Here is a 16,537-nt window from a genome sequence, read left to right as displayed (position 1 = left end):
TTATATCACCTCTGTTAAAAGATTTGGGTAGATGCAGCATTACAATGTGGAAGTTACATTCTAAGGTTTATTTAAAATATCAAATCTTGTTTTTTTGTTGTTGGACAATATGGTATGTTTCAGTATTCACATGTGATACTGTGCTCTAATTACACATCACTACTATATCCATTGCTGAAAAGTGAGTATGCATTACCTACAGGGTACAGGAATGTGCAATTACCTAATTGGTGGCTGGTGAATGTGAAGGCGGCATTAGGAACATTTCCAAGTACTTAGAGGAAGATATAAAGGTCCACATCCAGGAGACCTCCCACTCTAATCTATTTTATTCTACTTGCTTGGTCTCACAACAGGGTCTGTGTTATTTCTCTCTTTATTTGTTCATCATGTTTTTAGTGGTGACCGTATTCAGCGTGATGCTATGGACTCAGTGTCTCAATGCTGATATTCATCCACAAAAGGACTTTGATCTACAAAGGGTGAGAACAATGATATGATATTTGTCAATGTGCTGTGGTAGGCAGTTTTTTCTGATAAAAGCACTGTGGTTTTTGACCTTTTATTAAATGTTTTACTCTTTGTTAAATGCCTGATTTAGACACATTTTTTATCCTCTGAAATCTGATTAACTAAATGTATCTATGGTATAACCGTAGTATATGGAAAACCTTGTTTGAAACAGAAAAGTTTCTGAATTGAAAAACAAACAGTAGCGAGGTCAAAGAACAGCAGTGGAATTTCAACTTTGTGTTGTTGTTTGTTTAGACCATTACATAAGATTGGTATTTTTTGTGTGTTTTGAATCCTGTTTTGTGAACATTTATTGTAACATGTACCCTGAAATATTATTTTTAAACAATTGCTAATATTTGTTCTTAATTTTAAACAATGCTGTTGTCCTCTCATCACTATATGTTTGAAAACAATTGTGTTGTTGAATTGTGTTATTACTATCCTTGATGAATTTTGATGTAAGGATTTTATTTCCCTATTTAATAATGTCGTAGGGAATAATGTACTGTCTTTATTAAAATTCTTACAGTGATTTGCTCAGTTTTCAGGACAGTGGTATCGTGTTGGCCTGGCCTATGACTCGCCAGAATTTGTGCCATGGAGAAGTTATGTGCAGGTCTCCAATGGGAATTTAACCTCTGATATGGATGGCAATGCCAACCTAACCGTATGGGGGACAGGGTATTTACCCTCTTTTGTCTTTTAAATGAGATCTACACTCCAACAAATAAAAACAATTTTAGTTATTAGGAACATTACACATATCAATCAATAAGTAAACACAGGGATAAACTGACTTTATAATAACTTTCAGTAATAGGCCATTGTAAATGCTTATCAATGTTTATAAATGCTTAAATACTCAAGTAATAAAAGTACACACTATTTATAATATGTGTATTCATACTTATTAATACATGTTATAAAGACTTGCAGCACACATAAACCCATAACCCCTTTCTCAATTTGTTGTTGTCAGGTTAAAAGGTTGCATGTGCCGTGTGTACTATTACCAGAAGACTGACCTCCCAGGCCAGTTCACCTACTTTAGTGACCGTAAGTTAAGCTTCCTGCCTCGAGCTGGTTAGAGGAGATGGTGTGAGGGAGGAGACACAGTAAAGCATGGGGTAAATGTAGAAATAGACATGCTGATGTTGACACTGCAGTGGAAGGGGGAGTACAGACATGCGTTTCTTATGTATGTTAGATTCTAACCCTAACCCTTCCGATAATCCATTTGTGTTTCGATGTATGATGAAGGTTGCTGATCCACTATTATCTGTGCTATTTTTGTTGCTGTGCGGTTTCATTTGTCTCTTTGTGGTATCATGTCCTGAGCCTGTAAAGATACAAACAATTTCAAACCATAAAGTATTCTAACTAACAAATTACCTCATTGACAGGCCATCAGATATTGAAGGACATCACTGTGGTGGAGAGCAATTACACTGAATATAGTCTGGTGGTGAAATACAAGAAGATTGTGAAAGACTTCTCCCAGGTGTCTCTTTATGGTAACAATAATTGACATACAGTTTTCTCTTTCATGTGGATCCCCCTACTCCTACAGCTCTTCTAGTCATTATAAAATAAAATAAATGTTTTTCTCACTCTGTTCTTTTTTAAGGTCGCTCACCAACGCTGAGAGAAGAATTGGTGGAGAGATTTAGAAACTATTCTCTGTCTCTGGGCTTCTCTGCAGAGTCCATTCTGACCCCATCGTTCGTAGGTAAAAATATGACTGATCAAACACAGCACAAACTGTCTGATGAAAGTAACATTGGACTTGGACTGGTGCCATTGAACTGTATATAAACTTTGGTCCAGTTTCTAATCATTACTAAATGTGTTACATGTTATGCTTTAACATTTCACCTTTTGTTGTTTTCATGTTTTCATTCTACTACTTATACAGATCCCTGCTCTGATTGCGGACATTAAGTGAGTAGAAATTACATTAAATGAGACTAACATTTCTATTGCAAGGGGGTTTTCTGAGCATTTCTATGTGCTGGTTTTTATATAATACAATCTGCTCACTTTCTAAGGACCTGACAGCAAACATTGGTTAAAGAACTCCACACCATCATACTGGACCAAGATATCCTGAGTCTTCTATTTCGCTCTCTGCTTTACATACATGTATGGAACAATAACACTATTGAATACACAGAGAACTGTTGCCATACTCTATAATTGGTCTGAGTTACATTTTACTCATATACTTCACTGCATAACCTACTCCAGTCTCTTTGGTTGTACATGAAGAATCTGTTTAAAAACCAGAGGTTATGATTGTTAATACAAAAAACATTGTATTTAATATGGGATAGTGAGTTGAAATGTCTTGAAGGTTGACATTGGAAGCTATCAATATAACCCTATTACCTGAGGGAAAACAGAGGCCTGCTTAACATTTTTGCTGAACCACTCAACATCGCTTTTCATCATTAAACCTTTCTATTTAAATCTCAGGTTTTCTGTAAACAAAGGTACACAATTTATACTGTATACACAGGTCCAGAAATCAACAATAAACAAGATTTTGAATAGAATATAATTACTTAATTTTTCCAGTGAGGGAACTTCTTGCCTGGTAAAAACAAAAAAAAGTAACTTGTGTATTTGTCTAATTGTACTTGAGCAGATCTGCCCCACATTTTACCAAACCATTTCAGCTCCCTCTAGTGGGTCTTAAAGAAGCCATTTAATAATGTTGTCAGTGTTCATTCAATGTCAGTATAGCCCATGATTTTAGTTTAGTAAGAAATGTCTCCCATAATAGATCCATAGACACTGTGCGAAAAAGAGTGGACCTGTAGAAGGGAAACAACTTGGTTCTGGGGCTTGAACCAATAAATCCATACTTATACCAAGTGCACTACTGGGCTAATACACTTATAACACTTATAACAACACAAAAAAGGGTCTTGCTTCCAACAAGGCCAGAGTGACTGTGATGACACTCATGTTGCACTTTCCACCAAATTATGGGGAACAGCTGGGAATGGGATCAGGGTTTGAACAGTTAATCTGAGGTTATAGAGCATGACCATGAGTTTACACTATAAAGGTCTAGACTCCAGACAACTTGGTTGATGCTAGATGTCAGAGGCCAGTAACTGTACACTGCGAAACTCAATTAGGCCATTTAGCTATCCCTTTATATCCTGAACTAAACAATTACAATGTTAGTCAGTGGATAACACAGTAATATTGGCCACAGAACGCCAATACCAACAAAACTGTTTTATTAAAATATTTGTCAGTTAGAAAAATGTTGGTTCCTTCCCATGGGTATCAATTCCATTGAATGAACATTTTGGAAAATATGTTCCAACATTAGGCCAGCCTAAGAAAAAAACAGAATAGAATAGAAAATTGAAATAGATATAGAAAAAGAAACATAATTGAATGCTAAGGGTTTATAATCGAAACAATGTAAAACCATATAGCTAGTCTTCAAAGCAGGGCAAATAACTGACACACAGACAAGAGATGGCCTTCACTCAACATATCGTCCTCTCTGGCTAGTTTAGTTTAAAGCGACAATTGGCTGGTGTTACTGTTATACAGATCAGCATAAGGTACTGGTAGCTAGAACTTACATAATATTGCTAGTTGACTTGCTGAGATAGCTATTAACGTTACCGTATTCTTATTTTGCTGATATTAACTAAATTGTAGTTTAGAAACTGTTTTCGACATAACGTTGTCTTTATAGAAGAGGTTGATAGCGTTGTGGGAGCTTGACAACAAGTTGTGCCTGCTTTTGAAAACTTAGCCTGTTAGGTAGCTAGCTAGCTAGTTAGCTAGCCGGGGGTGGGCACTGGGGATCAGACTCGGAGTTGACCAGCTGGCTTACTAACCACATACTACGAGCCAGCTAGCTAACGGTACTGTAACAAGGCAGGTTAACTAGATAGTTATATTCGCTAGCTAACTGTTAAGGCTAGATATATCGTTTCTGGTAAACTGTGTGTTACTGGTAGATGTACATGGAATCGACAGATAGTTAGCCTGACTAGACAAGAACATAACATTTTTGCTTAACGTTAGTCCTCGCTAATTCAACGGTCGCATATAGCCCATTTAAGTGTGGCTTTTTTGTTTCGTGAAGGGGAAGAATGGAGAGAGATAATATTTTGAGATACATTGATACATGAATTTTCATCTGGACAAAGATTGAGTTACAAGAATTGGATTGGACCTGGCCGGCGTTGACAAGCAAGCTGTAAGCTCGCCCTGCTAGCTAGCTAAGTGGGCTAACGGTAGCTGACTGGCGTCAACAACCGAGTAAGTTCTATAACGCCTTACGCTAACGCAAGACTTGTAACGCTACTAGCTATAAAAATGTCACGTAACCAGCTGTAACTTCACATAGTATGGATTTTTTTTCTGAAGTTGTAGGTGCAGCCCGTAAGATTGAGACAGACTCGAGCTAGAAACCTAAATTAAGCTAGCTGACTAACGTTGTTGCGATAAAGAAAGTCGAAGCGAATGTTGTCACCATATTCAAGTTGAATTGCAAAACAACATTTGTTCCACTAGCTATATATCATAAGAAAATTAGCTAATTTGTGATTACAATATCATACACTTGCTAGTAGCTAGCAATCAAGGCCCAGAGTTTGTGTAGTTAGCTAGCTGACGTCAACAGGTTACTTAGCTACTAGCAAACGCGCTATCTAAGTTAACGTTAGCTAGCTAGCTAATTGTTTAGCTAACATTAGCCAACTAACTAAGCTTGCAAGCAAGTGTCAGGCACACATCTCATTTGGTTTTACGTAGAATGTGTTTTCTGTTTGAATTGTATGGTTGTCAACAGTTTACACGTTTTCAGTGCTGATGATGTAAAGGTTATTGCTCCCATTTCTACCGGAAGTGGGGCATAACCCTTGCGAGATAACTAGCTAGCTACCTAGTAAAGTATAAACTTCGTTTTTTTTTACATTTAGTCATGAATATATATATGGACACCTTGAGTCACTCACACATTATTTGCAGTGTCGGCCTGGGTGGTGTCTCTTGGTCACCCACACTGCCACAGCCTACAAATTCACTCAAACATAAATTGCACTAAAACTGAACGCAATATTAATTCAATTCCGTTTCCAATCAGGAAATACAAGTTACATTTATGAATTCAATCATTACATTTATGCATTACAAATTCGAAGTATTGAATTGAAATATATTTAATTCAAATACAGTTTCTGTTGGCACTGAACTCGCTCAATACAGCACCCTGTCACCATGAAGATCCAAGAGACCATGAGTCAATGACATTACCTATTCTGCATGTACTCATGCAGAATAGGTACTCATAAGGATTTGCCCATGTCTTGAAAATCTAATTGACAGTTATTTAAACTTCCCTCTTGCTCACATTACATGCACTCACTTTGCTGTGTGGCAAACATTTGCTCCTTGAGTATGTGTCTGTGATGGGCTGTAGCCAGTTCAGATTGCTTCCAAGCCAGCACAGTTATACTGTGGAAAGTTTTAATATTGTGTAAAATAATGATAAGGCCTGCATCTTCACAGCAATTACTCCAAAGCTGCTAACAAAGGTTTTTCTTTGTTGAGTTGCTAAGTAATAGTCTTATACAAACTCTTGATGGTGTTGTACACCAGTCTTCTGTGATTTTGATTCAGCCCCATTATAAGGTCTTGTGCTCCTCTCTGTAATCATATTACAAGCTTTTGCCCAAAGGCAGCTTTTGACATTTACTTCTTCCGATCAGAAGTTTTTCATCTCGGCTCAAAACTTTGCCAAAGGCTGAACTCCTGCTTTGGTCAAAGTGTTTGTGTTAATTGAGTAGGGCAGTCCTATCATGAGCTGCTCATCTCCGGGCCCACAGGCAGTGTCAGGAGGTTGTGTGTGTGAACTCCGGTGGTATGGGTGAAGGATTTACAGTAGTCAATAGACCAAAACATCCCGTCATCAACGGAAGAAGGCGCTCCTCTGCTCTAAGGCATCTTTGTTTCAAGGTTATATGTTTGTTTGTTATGAAACCCCTCTCTTGCCTGCCGGGCAGTTGAAAAGTTATGTGTGCTAGCCTGTTGCGCTTCTATGCTGAATTTCTTTGACTGCCACTACTATCTGTCATTGAGAGGATTGGTGGGATCTTGATTGCAGACAGTTGTAGCTCGCGCTGACAGTGGCCCCCTCTGCAGACATTTGTTTAATGGTTTCCCTGCTAAGCTCATCACAACATGAGATGCTCCGCAGTATGGTGGAACAGCACTGGGCTGTGCTGCTTTCAAAATGCTTTAACTAACCCGTCTTGCATTGTCTGACAAAAAAACAACTAATCACCTTCCCTTTTCTTCTTCTTTCCCCATCTGCTGTTCAATGCAGGCAGCTGATTGCGGATGGCCGGTGTCTCTGTGTTGGACATGGAGACGCCTTCATGCCCTCCGGTCCCTGTGCACCAGAACGGGACTGCTCCCCGGGAGCCTCGGGGGTCCAGGCCAGTCACTGCCCCGGTGCTGCGTGTCCACCTCTACCACAGCAGCCTGGCTGGGGTAGACTCCACCCCCCTCAGCTACCCACCGGGGGACTATGTAGTCGAGCAACTGTGTGTCAATGCAGCCAAGGAGTGCAGTGAGTACCAGTCACATTTTTTCAAAACAGCATGAGAAGGGTCATGAGTTTGTCCTGACTTAGTGACCTGGCCAAGAAGAACTCTGGACCCTAGTTATAGACTTGTAACTTTAATAACTTAAAAACAATAGTTTTTCCTGGTTAGATCTTGTGGGTTTGGCATGAGGTGTCCTTTCTGCACCAAAATGCATCGTTGCATTTCCTATGAAAAGGGATAGAGGGAATTGGGTTTGAATGGTATTTTGGTACAGTATTTTATTAGGATCCCCATTAGCTGCTGCTAAAGCAGTAGCTGACATGCTCATTGAGTTAATGTACTCCGTACTAGCTCAGACATAGGGGACTAAACACAGAGGTTATGGTCTGGGTTGATTGCAAAAATAAACTCTATTCAACACTTTGTTCCAGCCTGTCTACCTTTATGTACTGTTGCCAAGGACACGTAAAAGTATAATAACTAAGGTCGAGTGAGTTCTGACATAAGCTGCACTCCCAATGGTCAATAAAAATCTCAGAGAGGAGAAACTAAACCTGCATGTTTTTAAATGCCCACAAGGGATTTATTGACAAGCAAAACATGAGGGACATTTTAAAGGACAATTCGACCACTTTTCAACCTCATTTTCAGTGTGCTGGAGATAAGTGTCTACATACAGTATATTAAAACTGCGCATTTCTACGTAAAAAACAACAACATTTAATCCTACCCTGGGATGTCACAGAGAAGCATATTTTGAAGACCTTTCTTCTTATCTTTTTAACCACAGATCATAGAAACATGGCATTTTCACATATGTAGACACTGGTTTGGTGCAGGAGATAATGAATATGAGGTAGAAACATTGCAGAATTGGCCTTTAAGCAAACGGCAACGGGTACTTACAGCTCAAATACAATGGCTCAAATACAGGTCTTGTGTTTCATGACCTTTTGGTGAACCTGTAGGTAGAACATTTTATTATCTTGACATTCAAATCACTTTTCAGGCTTTTTAGTAAGACTCAAGACACAGTGCATTATCTGGTCTGCTAAAGTTGATGATAAATACAATATTTTTGTGTGGTTGTGACATTAATCATGTTTTCTTCCACAGTTTTTATGCGAGTAAAGTCATACCTTAAGTTTAAAAAAAATCACGACAGCTGTGATGAAAACAGGACGTTTCGGGTACAATTATATAAATGCAGACAGATAATTTGTTCGTTCGACATGGTCAGATCTTTTTGTGTCGGTGAAATTAATTATGCGAGAAATGGCGGTGGAAACCATCATAATAACCATCATATCAAAGTAAGCTTGGAGTCACGCGATGACATGTTGTGTAGTCCTCCCACTACGTCTCGGGATTGGAAACCATGCAGTTTATTAGGCTATATAAATTATGATTAACTTCACAGGGTGTTGAAAGTTCACGGTGATGAGCGTGACGCTCCTTTCCAATAAATATCAAGTGTCTTATTCTGGTGACATGATGATCGATGCTTGACTGCCGTTTGACAAATAAAATATTGTCACTTTTATCCATAATAATCTCATCATGTAGACTAGCCTACCCAGTACCTGCACAGCCTACCCGCGCTGTGTCTGCGAGCTGTTTGCTGGAGCACACGTGCCAAGACCAGAGTAGGCACATTTGCTATTTAATGTAACTGTTTTTGTGACTAAACAATGGGTAGAGTTGAAAATGCGATGGAAACACATTGAACGTTAGATTTTTATTTGGTACTTGAAAACGAAAGCAAAAAATTAAATTTTGTGTGCACTACGTCATCACCAATGTTCCCTCTAAACTGCGCACGCACCCCGAGACTGCCCGCGCAGAAATATTAGCCCACAGATAGAAGCACGTGATTGAACTTCACTGAACTTTCTAGAGCAGTGGTCACCAACCGGTCGATTGCAATCGCCTGGTTGATCTCCAATGCATTCCTAGTCAATCGCCAAACATTTCTGTAAAAAACCCAACGATAAAGCCTTGTGTTCCTATTTTTTATTTATTATTCTCGGGCTGTTGGGGAGTCTCCCACATGCCTTTTGGCGAATACCAAACGTGTTTGCTTATTTTTTTCTTTAAGCAATGGCTTTTGTTGGCCACTCTTCCGTAAAGCCCAGCTCTGTGGCGTGTAGGCTTAAAGTGGTCCTATGGACAGATACTCCAATCTCTGCTGTAGAGCTTTGCAGCTCCTTCAGGGTTATCTTTGGTCTCTTTGTTGCCTCTCTGATTAATGCCCTCCTTGCCTGGTCTGTGAGTTTTGGTGGGCAGTCCTCTCTTGGCAGGTTTGTTGTGGTGCCATATTCTTTCCATGTTTTAATAATGGATTTAATGGTGCTCCGTAGGATGTTCAACGTTTTGGATATTTTTTTATAACCCAACCCTGATCTGTACTTCTCCACAACTTTGTCCCTGACCTGTTTGGAGCGCTCCTTGGTCTTCATAGTGCCGCTTGCTTGGTGGTGCCCCTTGCTTAGTGGTGTTGCAGACTCTGGGGCCTTTCAGAACAGGTGTATATATACTGAGATCATATGACAGATCATGTGACACTTAGATTGCACACAGGTGGACTTTATTTAACTAATTATGTGACTTCTGAAGGTAATTGGTTGCACCAGATCTTATTTAGGGGCTTCATAGCAAAGGAGGTGAATACATATGCGCGCACCACTTTTCCATTATTTATTTGTTTGAATTATTTGAAACAAGTTATTTTTTAATTTCACTTCACCAATTTTGACTATTTAGTGTATGTCCATTACATGAAATCCAAATAAAAATCTATTTAAATTACTGGTTGTAATGCAACAAAATAGGAAAAACACCAAGGGGGATGAATACTTTTGCAAGGCACTGTATAAAGACAGTTCTGCAGTGAACGCTATCTCATGCTGTATCCCCTGTCTCCACTCTGCTTTAGGTGTGTCGCCTCTGTACTGCAGCTTGTTTGGGCTCTTCAGAGAGAGTGACGGCATGTGGTTCTCCCCGAACCATGTCTTCCAGCTAGATGAATCTGCCAATGAGGATGTGGTCTTCAGAATAAGGTATGTGCAGTGTTTTCTGTGCTCATGATTTCTTCATTCTTGTTTGCTAGATCTCACTCTCTCTAATTATACACTATTCATTCTCTCTCTCTCTCTCTCTCTCTCTCTCTCTCTCTCTCTCTCTCTCTCTCTCTCTCTCTCTCTCTCTCTCTCTCTCTCTCTCTCTCTCTCTCTCTCTCTCTCTCTCTCTCTCTCTCTCTCTCTCTCTCTCTCTCTCTCTCTCTCTCTCTCTCTCTCTCTCTCTCTCTCTCTCTCTCTCTCTCTCTCTCTCTCTCTCTCTCTCTCTCTCTCTCTCTCTCTCTCTCTCTCTCTCTCTCTCTCTCTCTCTCTCTCTCTCTCTCTCTCTCTCTCTCTCTCTCTCTCTCTCTCTCTCTCTCTCTCTCTCTCTCTCTCTCTCTCTCTCTCTCAGGTACTATTTCCCTGGCTGGTACAGCAGTGGGGCTTCGAGGGCATATCGGTATGGAGTCACCAAGGGCTCAGAGAGTCCTGTCCTTGATGACTTTGTCATGGCATACCTCTTTGCCCAGGTAAGAGTCAGTCTGTAACATGCGGAACCTAGCAAACTAGAAAATTGTCTCACTCTTCACTGTGATGATGTTTATCCATTGCTGCACATGTGGCCTTCTTCCTTCAACAATGCTGTGAAAAAGCAAAGGCGGTTGATTGGCTGACATTTACTGTAGCCAAGCTGTCTCTGAGATAAGAAAATTGACTAGCTATATCCTTGAGGAACTGTCAGTATCGCTGTCAGACTGTTGTACTATATGTATGTACAGTGCATTCGGAAAGTATTCAGATCCCTTCAGTTTTTCCACATTTTGTTACGTTACAGCCTTATTCTAAAATGAATTACATATTTGTTTCCCCTCACCAGTCTACACAGAATACCCCATAATGACAAAGTGAAAACAGGATTTTAGAAATGATTGCCAATTTATTAAAAATAAAAAACAGAAATAGCTTATTTACATAAGTATTCAGACCCTTTGCTATGAGACTCGAAATTGAGCTCAGGTGCATTCTGTTTCCATTGATCATCCTTTAGATGTTTCTACAACTTGATTGGAGTCCAACTGTGGTAAATTCAATTGATTGGACATGATTTGGAAAGGCACACACCTTTTTTTCTATATAAGGTCCCACAGTTGACAGTGCATGTCAGAGCAAAAACCAAGCCATGAGGTCGAAGGAATTGTCCGTAGAGCTCAGAGACAGGATTGTGTCGAAGGCACAGATCTGGGGAAGGGTACCAAAAAATGTCTGCAGCATTGAAGGTCCCCAAGCGCACAGTGGCCTCTATCATTCTTAAATGGAAGAAGTTTGGAACCATCAAGACTCTTCCTAGAGCTGGCTGCCCGGCCAAACTGAGCAATCGGGGTAGAAGGGCCTTGATCAGGGAAGTGGGATGGTCACTCTGTCAGAGTTCCTCTGAGGAGATGGGAGAACCTTCCAGAAGGACAACCATCTCTGCAGCACTCCACCAATCAGGCCTTTATGGTAGAATGGCCAAACGGAAGCCACTCCTCAGTAAAAGGCACATGACAGCCCGCTTGGAGTTTTCCAAAAGGCGCCTAAAGGACTCTCAGGGTCTGAATACTTATGTAAATGTAATATTTATATATATATATATATATATATATATATATATATATATATACAGTGGGGAAAAAAAGTATTTAGTCAGCCACCAATTGTGCAAGTTCTCCCACTTAAAAAGATGAGAGAGGCCTGTAATTTTCATCATAGGTAAACGTCAACTATGACAGACAAAATGAGAAAAAAAAATCCAGAAAATCACATTGTAGGATTTTTTATGAATTTATTGGCATATGATGGTGGAAAATAAGTATTTGGTCAATGACAAAAGTTTCTCAATACTTTGTTATATACCCTTTGTTGGCAATGACACAGGTCAAACGTTTTCTGTAAGTCTTCACAAGGTTTTCACACACTGTTGCTGGTATTTTGGCCCATTCCTCCATGCAGATCTCCTCTAGAGCACTGATGTTTTGGGGCTATCGCTGGGCAACACAGACTTTCAACTCCCTCCAAAGATTTTCTATGGGGTTGAGATCTGGAGACTGGCTAGGCCACTCCAGGACCTTGAAATGCTTCTTACGAAGCCACTCCTTCGTTGCCCGGGCGGTGTGTTTGGGATCATTGTCATGCTGAAAGACCCAGCCACGTTTCATCTTCAATGCCCTTGCTGATGGAAGGAGGGTTTCACTCAAAATCTCACGATACATGGCCCCATTCATTCTTTCCTTTACACGGATCAGTCGTCCTGGTCCCTTTGCAGAAAAACAGCCCCAAAGCATGATGTTTCCAACCCCATGCTTCACAGTAGGTATGGTGTTCTTTGGATGCAACTCAGCATTCTTTGTCCTCCAAACATGACGAGTTGAGTTTTTACCAAAAAGTTATATTTTGGTTTCATCTGACCATATGACATTCTCCCAACCCTCTTCTGGATCATCCAAATGCACTTCAGACGGGCCTGGACATGTACTGGCTTAAGCAGGGGGACACGTCTCGCACTGCAGGATTTGAGTCCCTGGCGGCGTAGTGTGTTACTGATGGTAGGCTTTGTTACTTTGGTCCCAGCTCTCTGCAGGTCATTCACTAGGTCCCCCTGTGTGGTTCTGGGATTTTTGCTCACCGTTCTTGTGATCATTTTGACCCCACGGGGTGAGATCTTGCGTGGAGCCCCAGATCGAGGGAGATTATCAGTGGTCTTGTATGTCTTCCATTTCCTAATAATTGCTCCCACAGTTGATTTCTTCAAACCAAGCTGCTTACCTATTGCAGATTCAGTCTTCCCAGCCTGGTGCAGGTCTACAATTTTGTTTTTGGTGTACTTTGACAGCTCTTTGGTCTTGGCCATTGTGGAGTTTGGAGTGTGACTGTTTGAGATTGTGGACAGGTGTATTTTATACTGATAACAAGTTCAAACAGGTGCCATTAATACAGGTAACGAGTGGAGGACAGAGGAGCCTCTTAAAGAACAAGTTACAGGTCTGTGAGAGCCAGAAATCTTGCTTGTTTGTAGGTGACCAAATACTTATTTTCCACCATAATTTGCAAATAAATTCATAAAAACTCCTACAATGGGATTTTCTGGATTTTCTTTTTTCAATTTGTCTGTCATAGTTGACGTGTACCTATGATGAAAATTACAGGCCTCTCTCATCTTTTTAAGTGGGAGAACTTGCACAATTGGTGGCTGACTAAATACTTTTTTTCCCCACTGTATATATATATATATATATATATATATATACATTTGCAAAAATGTATATAAACCTGTTTTTGCTTTGGTATTGTGTGTAGATTGATGAAGGGGAAAAAAAATATTTTAATCCATTTTAGAATAAGGCTGTAACGTAACAAAATGTGGAAAAAGTCAAGGGGGTCTGAATACTTTCCAAATGCACTATATGTATCGAGTCATCAGCCATGGAATGTGAGCTCCTTCCAACTGCGTTGATAAGGGCCCCCTATTAGGGAAGTTGCATGATAAATGAAGAATTTTAACACCCGCCTGACAGTGCTGATGGGCGATGCATGTTTTGCCATCAATATTTTTGTTTGGGATGTTTACAGTTGAATGACGTCTACAGGGTATGGTTTAGCGCTGATTCAAACGTATCTTTATTACGGAAGTAGAGAGGGAGAATCTTTTAATCGCTGATGACACAGATTTACTGTAATGTACAGTGGCTTGCGAAAGTATTCATTTTTGGCATTTTTCCTATTTTGTTGCCTTACAACCTGGAATTAAAATTGATTTTTGGGGGGTTTGTATCATTTGATTTACACAACATGCCTACCACTTTGAAGATGCAAAATATTTTTTTGGGTGAAACAAACAACAAATAAGACACAAAAACAGAACTTGAGCGTGCATAACTATTCACCCCCCCCCCCCCCCCCCAAAGTCAATAGCCACCTTTTGCAGCAATTACAGCTGAAAGTCTCTTGGAGTATGTCTCTATAAGCTTGGCACATCTAGCAACTGGGATATTTGCCCCACAGCATGATGCTGCCACCACCATGCTTCACTGTGGGGATGGTGTTCTCGGGGTGATGAGAGGTGTTGGATTTGTGCCAGACATAGCGTTTTCCTTGATGGCCCAAAAGCTCAATTTTAGTCTAATCTGACCAGAGTACGTTCTTCCATATATTTGGGGAGTCTCCCACATGCCTTTTGGCGAACACCAAACGTGTTTGCTTATTTTTTTCTTTAAGCAATGGCTTTTTTTTGGCCACTCTTCCGTAAAGCCTGACCTGTTTTGAGAGCTCCTTGGTCTTCATAGTGCAGCTTGCTTGGTGGTGCCCTTGCTTAGTGGTGTTGCAGACTCTGGGGCCTTTCAGAACAGGTGTATATACAGTTGATGTTGGAAGTTTACATAAACAGGTTGGAGTCATTAAAACTAGTTTTTCAACCACTCCACACATTTCTTGTTAACAAACTATAGTTTTGGCAAGTCGGTTAGGACATCTACTTTGTGCATGACACAAGTAATTTTTCCAACAATTGTTTACAGACAGATTATTTCACTTATAATTCACTGTATCACAATTCCAGTGGGTCAGAAGTTTACATACACTAAGTTGACTGTGCCTTTTAAACAGCTTGGAAAATTCCAGAAAATGGGTCATGGCTTTAGAAGCTTCTGATAGGCTAATTGACATAATTTGAGTCAATTGGAGGTGTACCTGTGGATGTATTTCAAGGCCTACCTTCAAACTCACTGCCTCTTTACTTGACATCATGGAAAAATCAAAAGAAATCAGCCAAGACCTCAGAAAAAAAAATTATAGACCTCCATAAGTCTGGTTCATCCTTGGGAGCAATTTCCAAACGCCTGAAGTTACCACGTTCATCTGTACAAACAATAGTAAGCAAGTATAAACACCATGGGACCACGCAGCCGTCATACCGCTCAGGAAGGAGATGCGTTCTGTCTCCTAGAGATGAACGTACTTTGGTGCGAAAAGTGCAAATCAATCCCAGAGCAACAGCAAAGGACCTTGTGAAGATGCTGGAGGATACAGGTACAAAAGTATCTATATCCACAGTAAAACGAGTCCTATATCGACATAACCTGAAAGGCCGTTCAACAAGGAAGAAGCCACTGCTCCAAAACCGCCATAAAAAAGCCAGACTACGGTTTGCAACTGCACATTGGGACAAAGATCGTACTTTTTGGAGAAATGTCCTCTGGTCTGATAAAACAAAAATATAACATAATGACCATCGTTATGTTTGGAGGAAAAAGGGGGTAGCTTGCAAGCCGAAGAACACCATCCCAACCGTGAAGCACGGGGTGGCAACATCATGCTGTGGGGGTGCTTTGCTGCAGGGGGGACTTGTGCACTTCACAAAATAGATGGCATCATGAGGAAGGAAAATTATGTGGATATATTGAAGCAACACCTCAAGACATCAGTCAGGAAGTAAAAACTTGGTCGCAAATGGGTCTTCCAAATTGACAATGACCCCAAGCATACTTACAAAGTTGTGCCAAAATGGCTTAAGGACAACAAAGTCAAGGTATTGGAGTGGCCATCACAAAGCCCTGACCTCAATCCTATAGAACATTTGTGGGCAGAACTGAAAAAGCGTGTGCGAGCAAGGAGGCCTACAAACCTGACTCAGTTACACCAGCTCTGTCAGGAGGAATGGGCCAAAATTCACCCAACTTATTGTGGGAAGCTTGTGGAAGGCTACCTGAAACGTTTGACCCAAGTTAAACAATTTATTTTCATTTCACTTCACCAATTTGGACAATTTTGTGTATGTCCATTACATGAAATCCAAATAAAAATCAATTTAAATTACAGGTTGTAATGCAACAAAATAGGAAAAACGCCAAGGGGGATGAATACTTTTGCAAGGCACTGTATAGCTCTGTCTTTTCTTATTACAGACCATTTAAAAATGACCACATACACTCAAAACATTCATTATCTATTAAGCCACAATTTGATAAATCTTTTATTTTTAAGAGGATATAACATTGAGATAAACCGACTAAAACCTTAAGTTTGCCAAGCTAATTTTAGGTCGGGTCAAATCAAATTAGATTGAAGATTCTCCAATGCAACTTCCCATGTGCATAGATAGAAAAGAGGGGAGGTGAATCCAGTTGAGTTGAGACTGCGATATGACTGGGGCTGAACTGTCAGGATTATATGGGTTTATACCCTGGAAATCTGCTTCAGTGACACGGTGCTCTGGGGCCTAATTTATAACCGTTGGGTAAATGTAACACTAATTATCTGCGTGCGGCATTTCTAAAAAGACTGCGCACGCACAAAAATATTGAGGTTTATAAAATTGCCACACACCATACACACGCATGTTTCCCG

General features: G+C 40.2%; 2 protein-coding genes across 3 annotated transcripts in view; both read left to right on the top strand.

Annotated features, from left to right (window-relative positions):
* Window positions 1–307: 307 nt before the first annotated feature.
* Window positions 308–2,704, top strand: LOC311141363 (lipocalin-like). The gene is made up of 7 exons (XM_084176661.1): window positions 308–482; window positions 1,058–1,197; window positions 1,496–1,572; window positions 1,920–2,030; window positions 2,144–2,245; window positions 2,432–2,457; window positions 2,565–2,704. The coding sequence occupies exons 1-6, from the start codon at window positions 390–392 to the stop codon at window positions 2,455–2,457; spliced, it is 549 nt and encodes a 182-aa protein (XP_084032787.1). The 5' UTR covers window positions 308–389; the 3' UTR covers window positions 2,565–2,704.
* A 1,358-nt stretch (window positions 2,705–4,062) lies between these two features.
* Window positions 4,063–16,537, top strand: part of jak2b (Janus kinase 2b) — a 33,928-nt gene continuing 21,453 nt past the window's right edge. The window contains exons 1-4 of one of the 2 annotated variants that reach the window (XM_084177178.1): window positions 4,063–4,812; window positions 6,881–7,126; window positions 10,039–10,162; window positions 10,572–10,689. In XM_084177178.1, the coding sequence (XP_084033304.1) occupies window positions 6,895–7,126; window positions 10,039–10,162; window positions 10,572–10,689 (474 nt within the window). In that variant the 5' untranslated portion in view covers window positions 4,063–4,812; window positions 6,881–6,894. The remainder of the gene's footprint in view (window positions 4,813–6,880; window positions 7,127–10,038; window positions 10,163–10,571; window positions 10,690–16,537) is intronic. The other variant, XM_084177177.1, reaches the window with a different exon arrangement.

The sequence above is a fragment of the Coregonus lavaretus genome, assembly GCF_964263955.1.
Source record: "Coregonus lavaretus genome assembly, chromosome: 14".
Lineage (NCBI taxonomy): Eukaryota > Metazoa > Chordata > Actinopteri > Salmoniformes > Salmonidae > Coregonus > Coregonus lavaretus.
The sequence above is the reverse complement of the archived record's forward strand: the minus strand, read 5'-3'. Positions and strand labels throughout refer to the sequence as shown.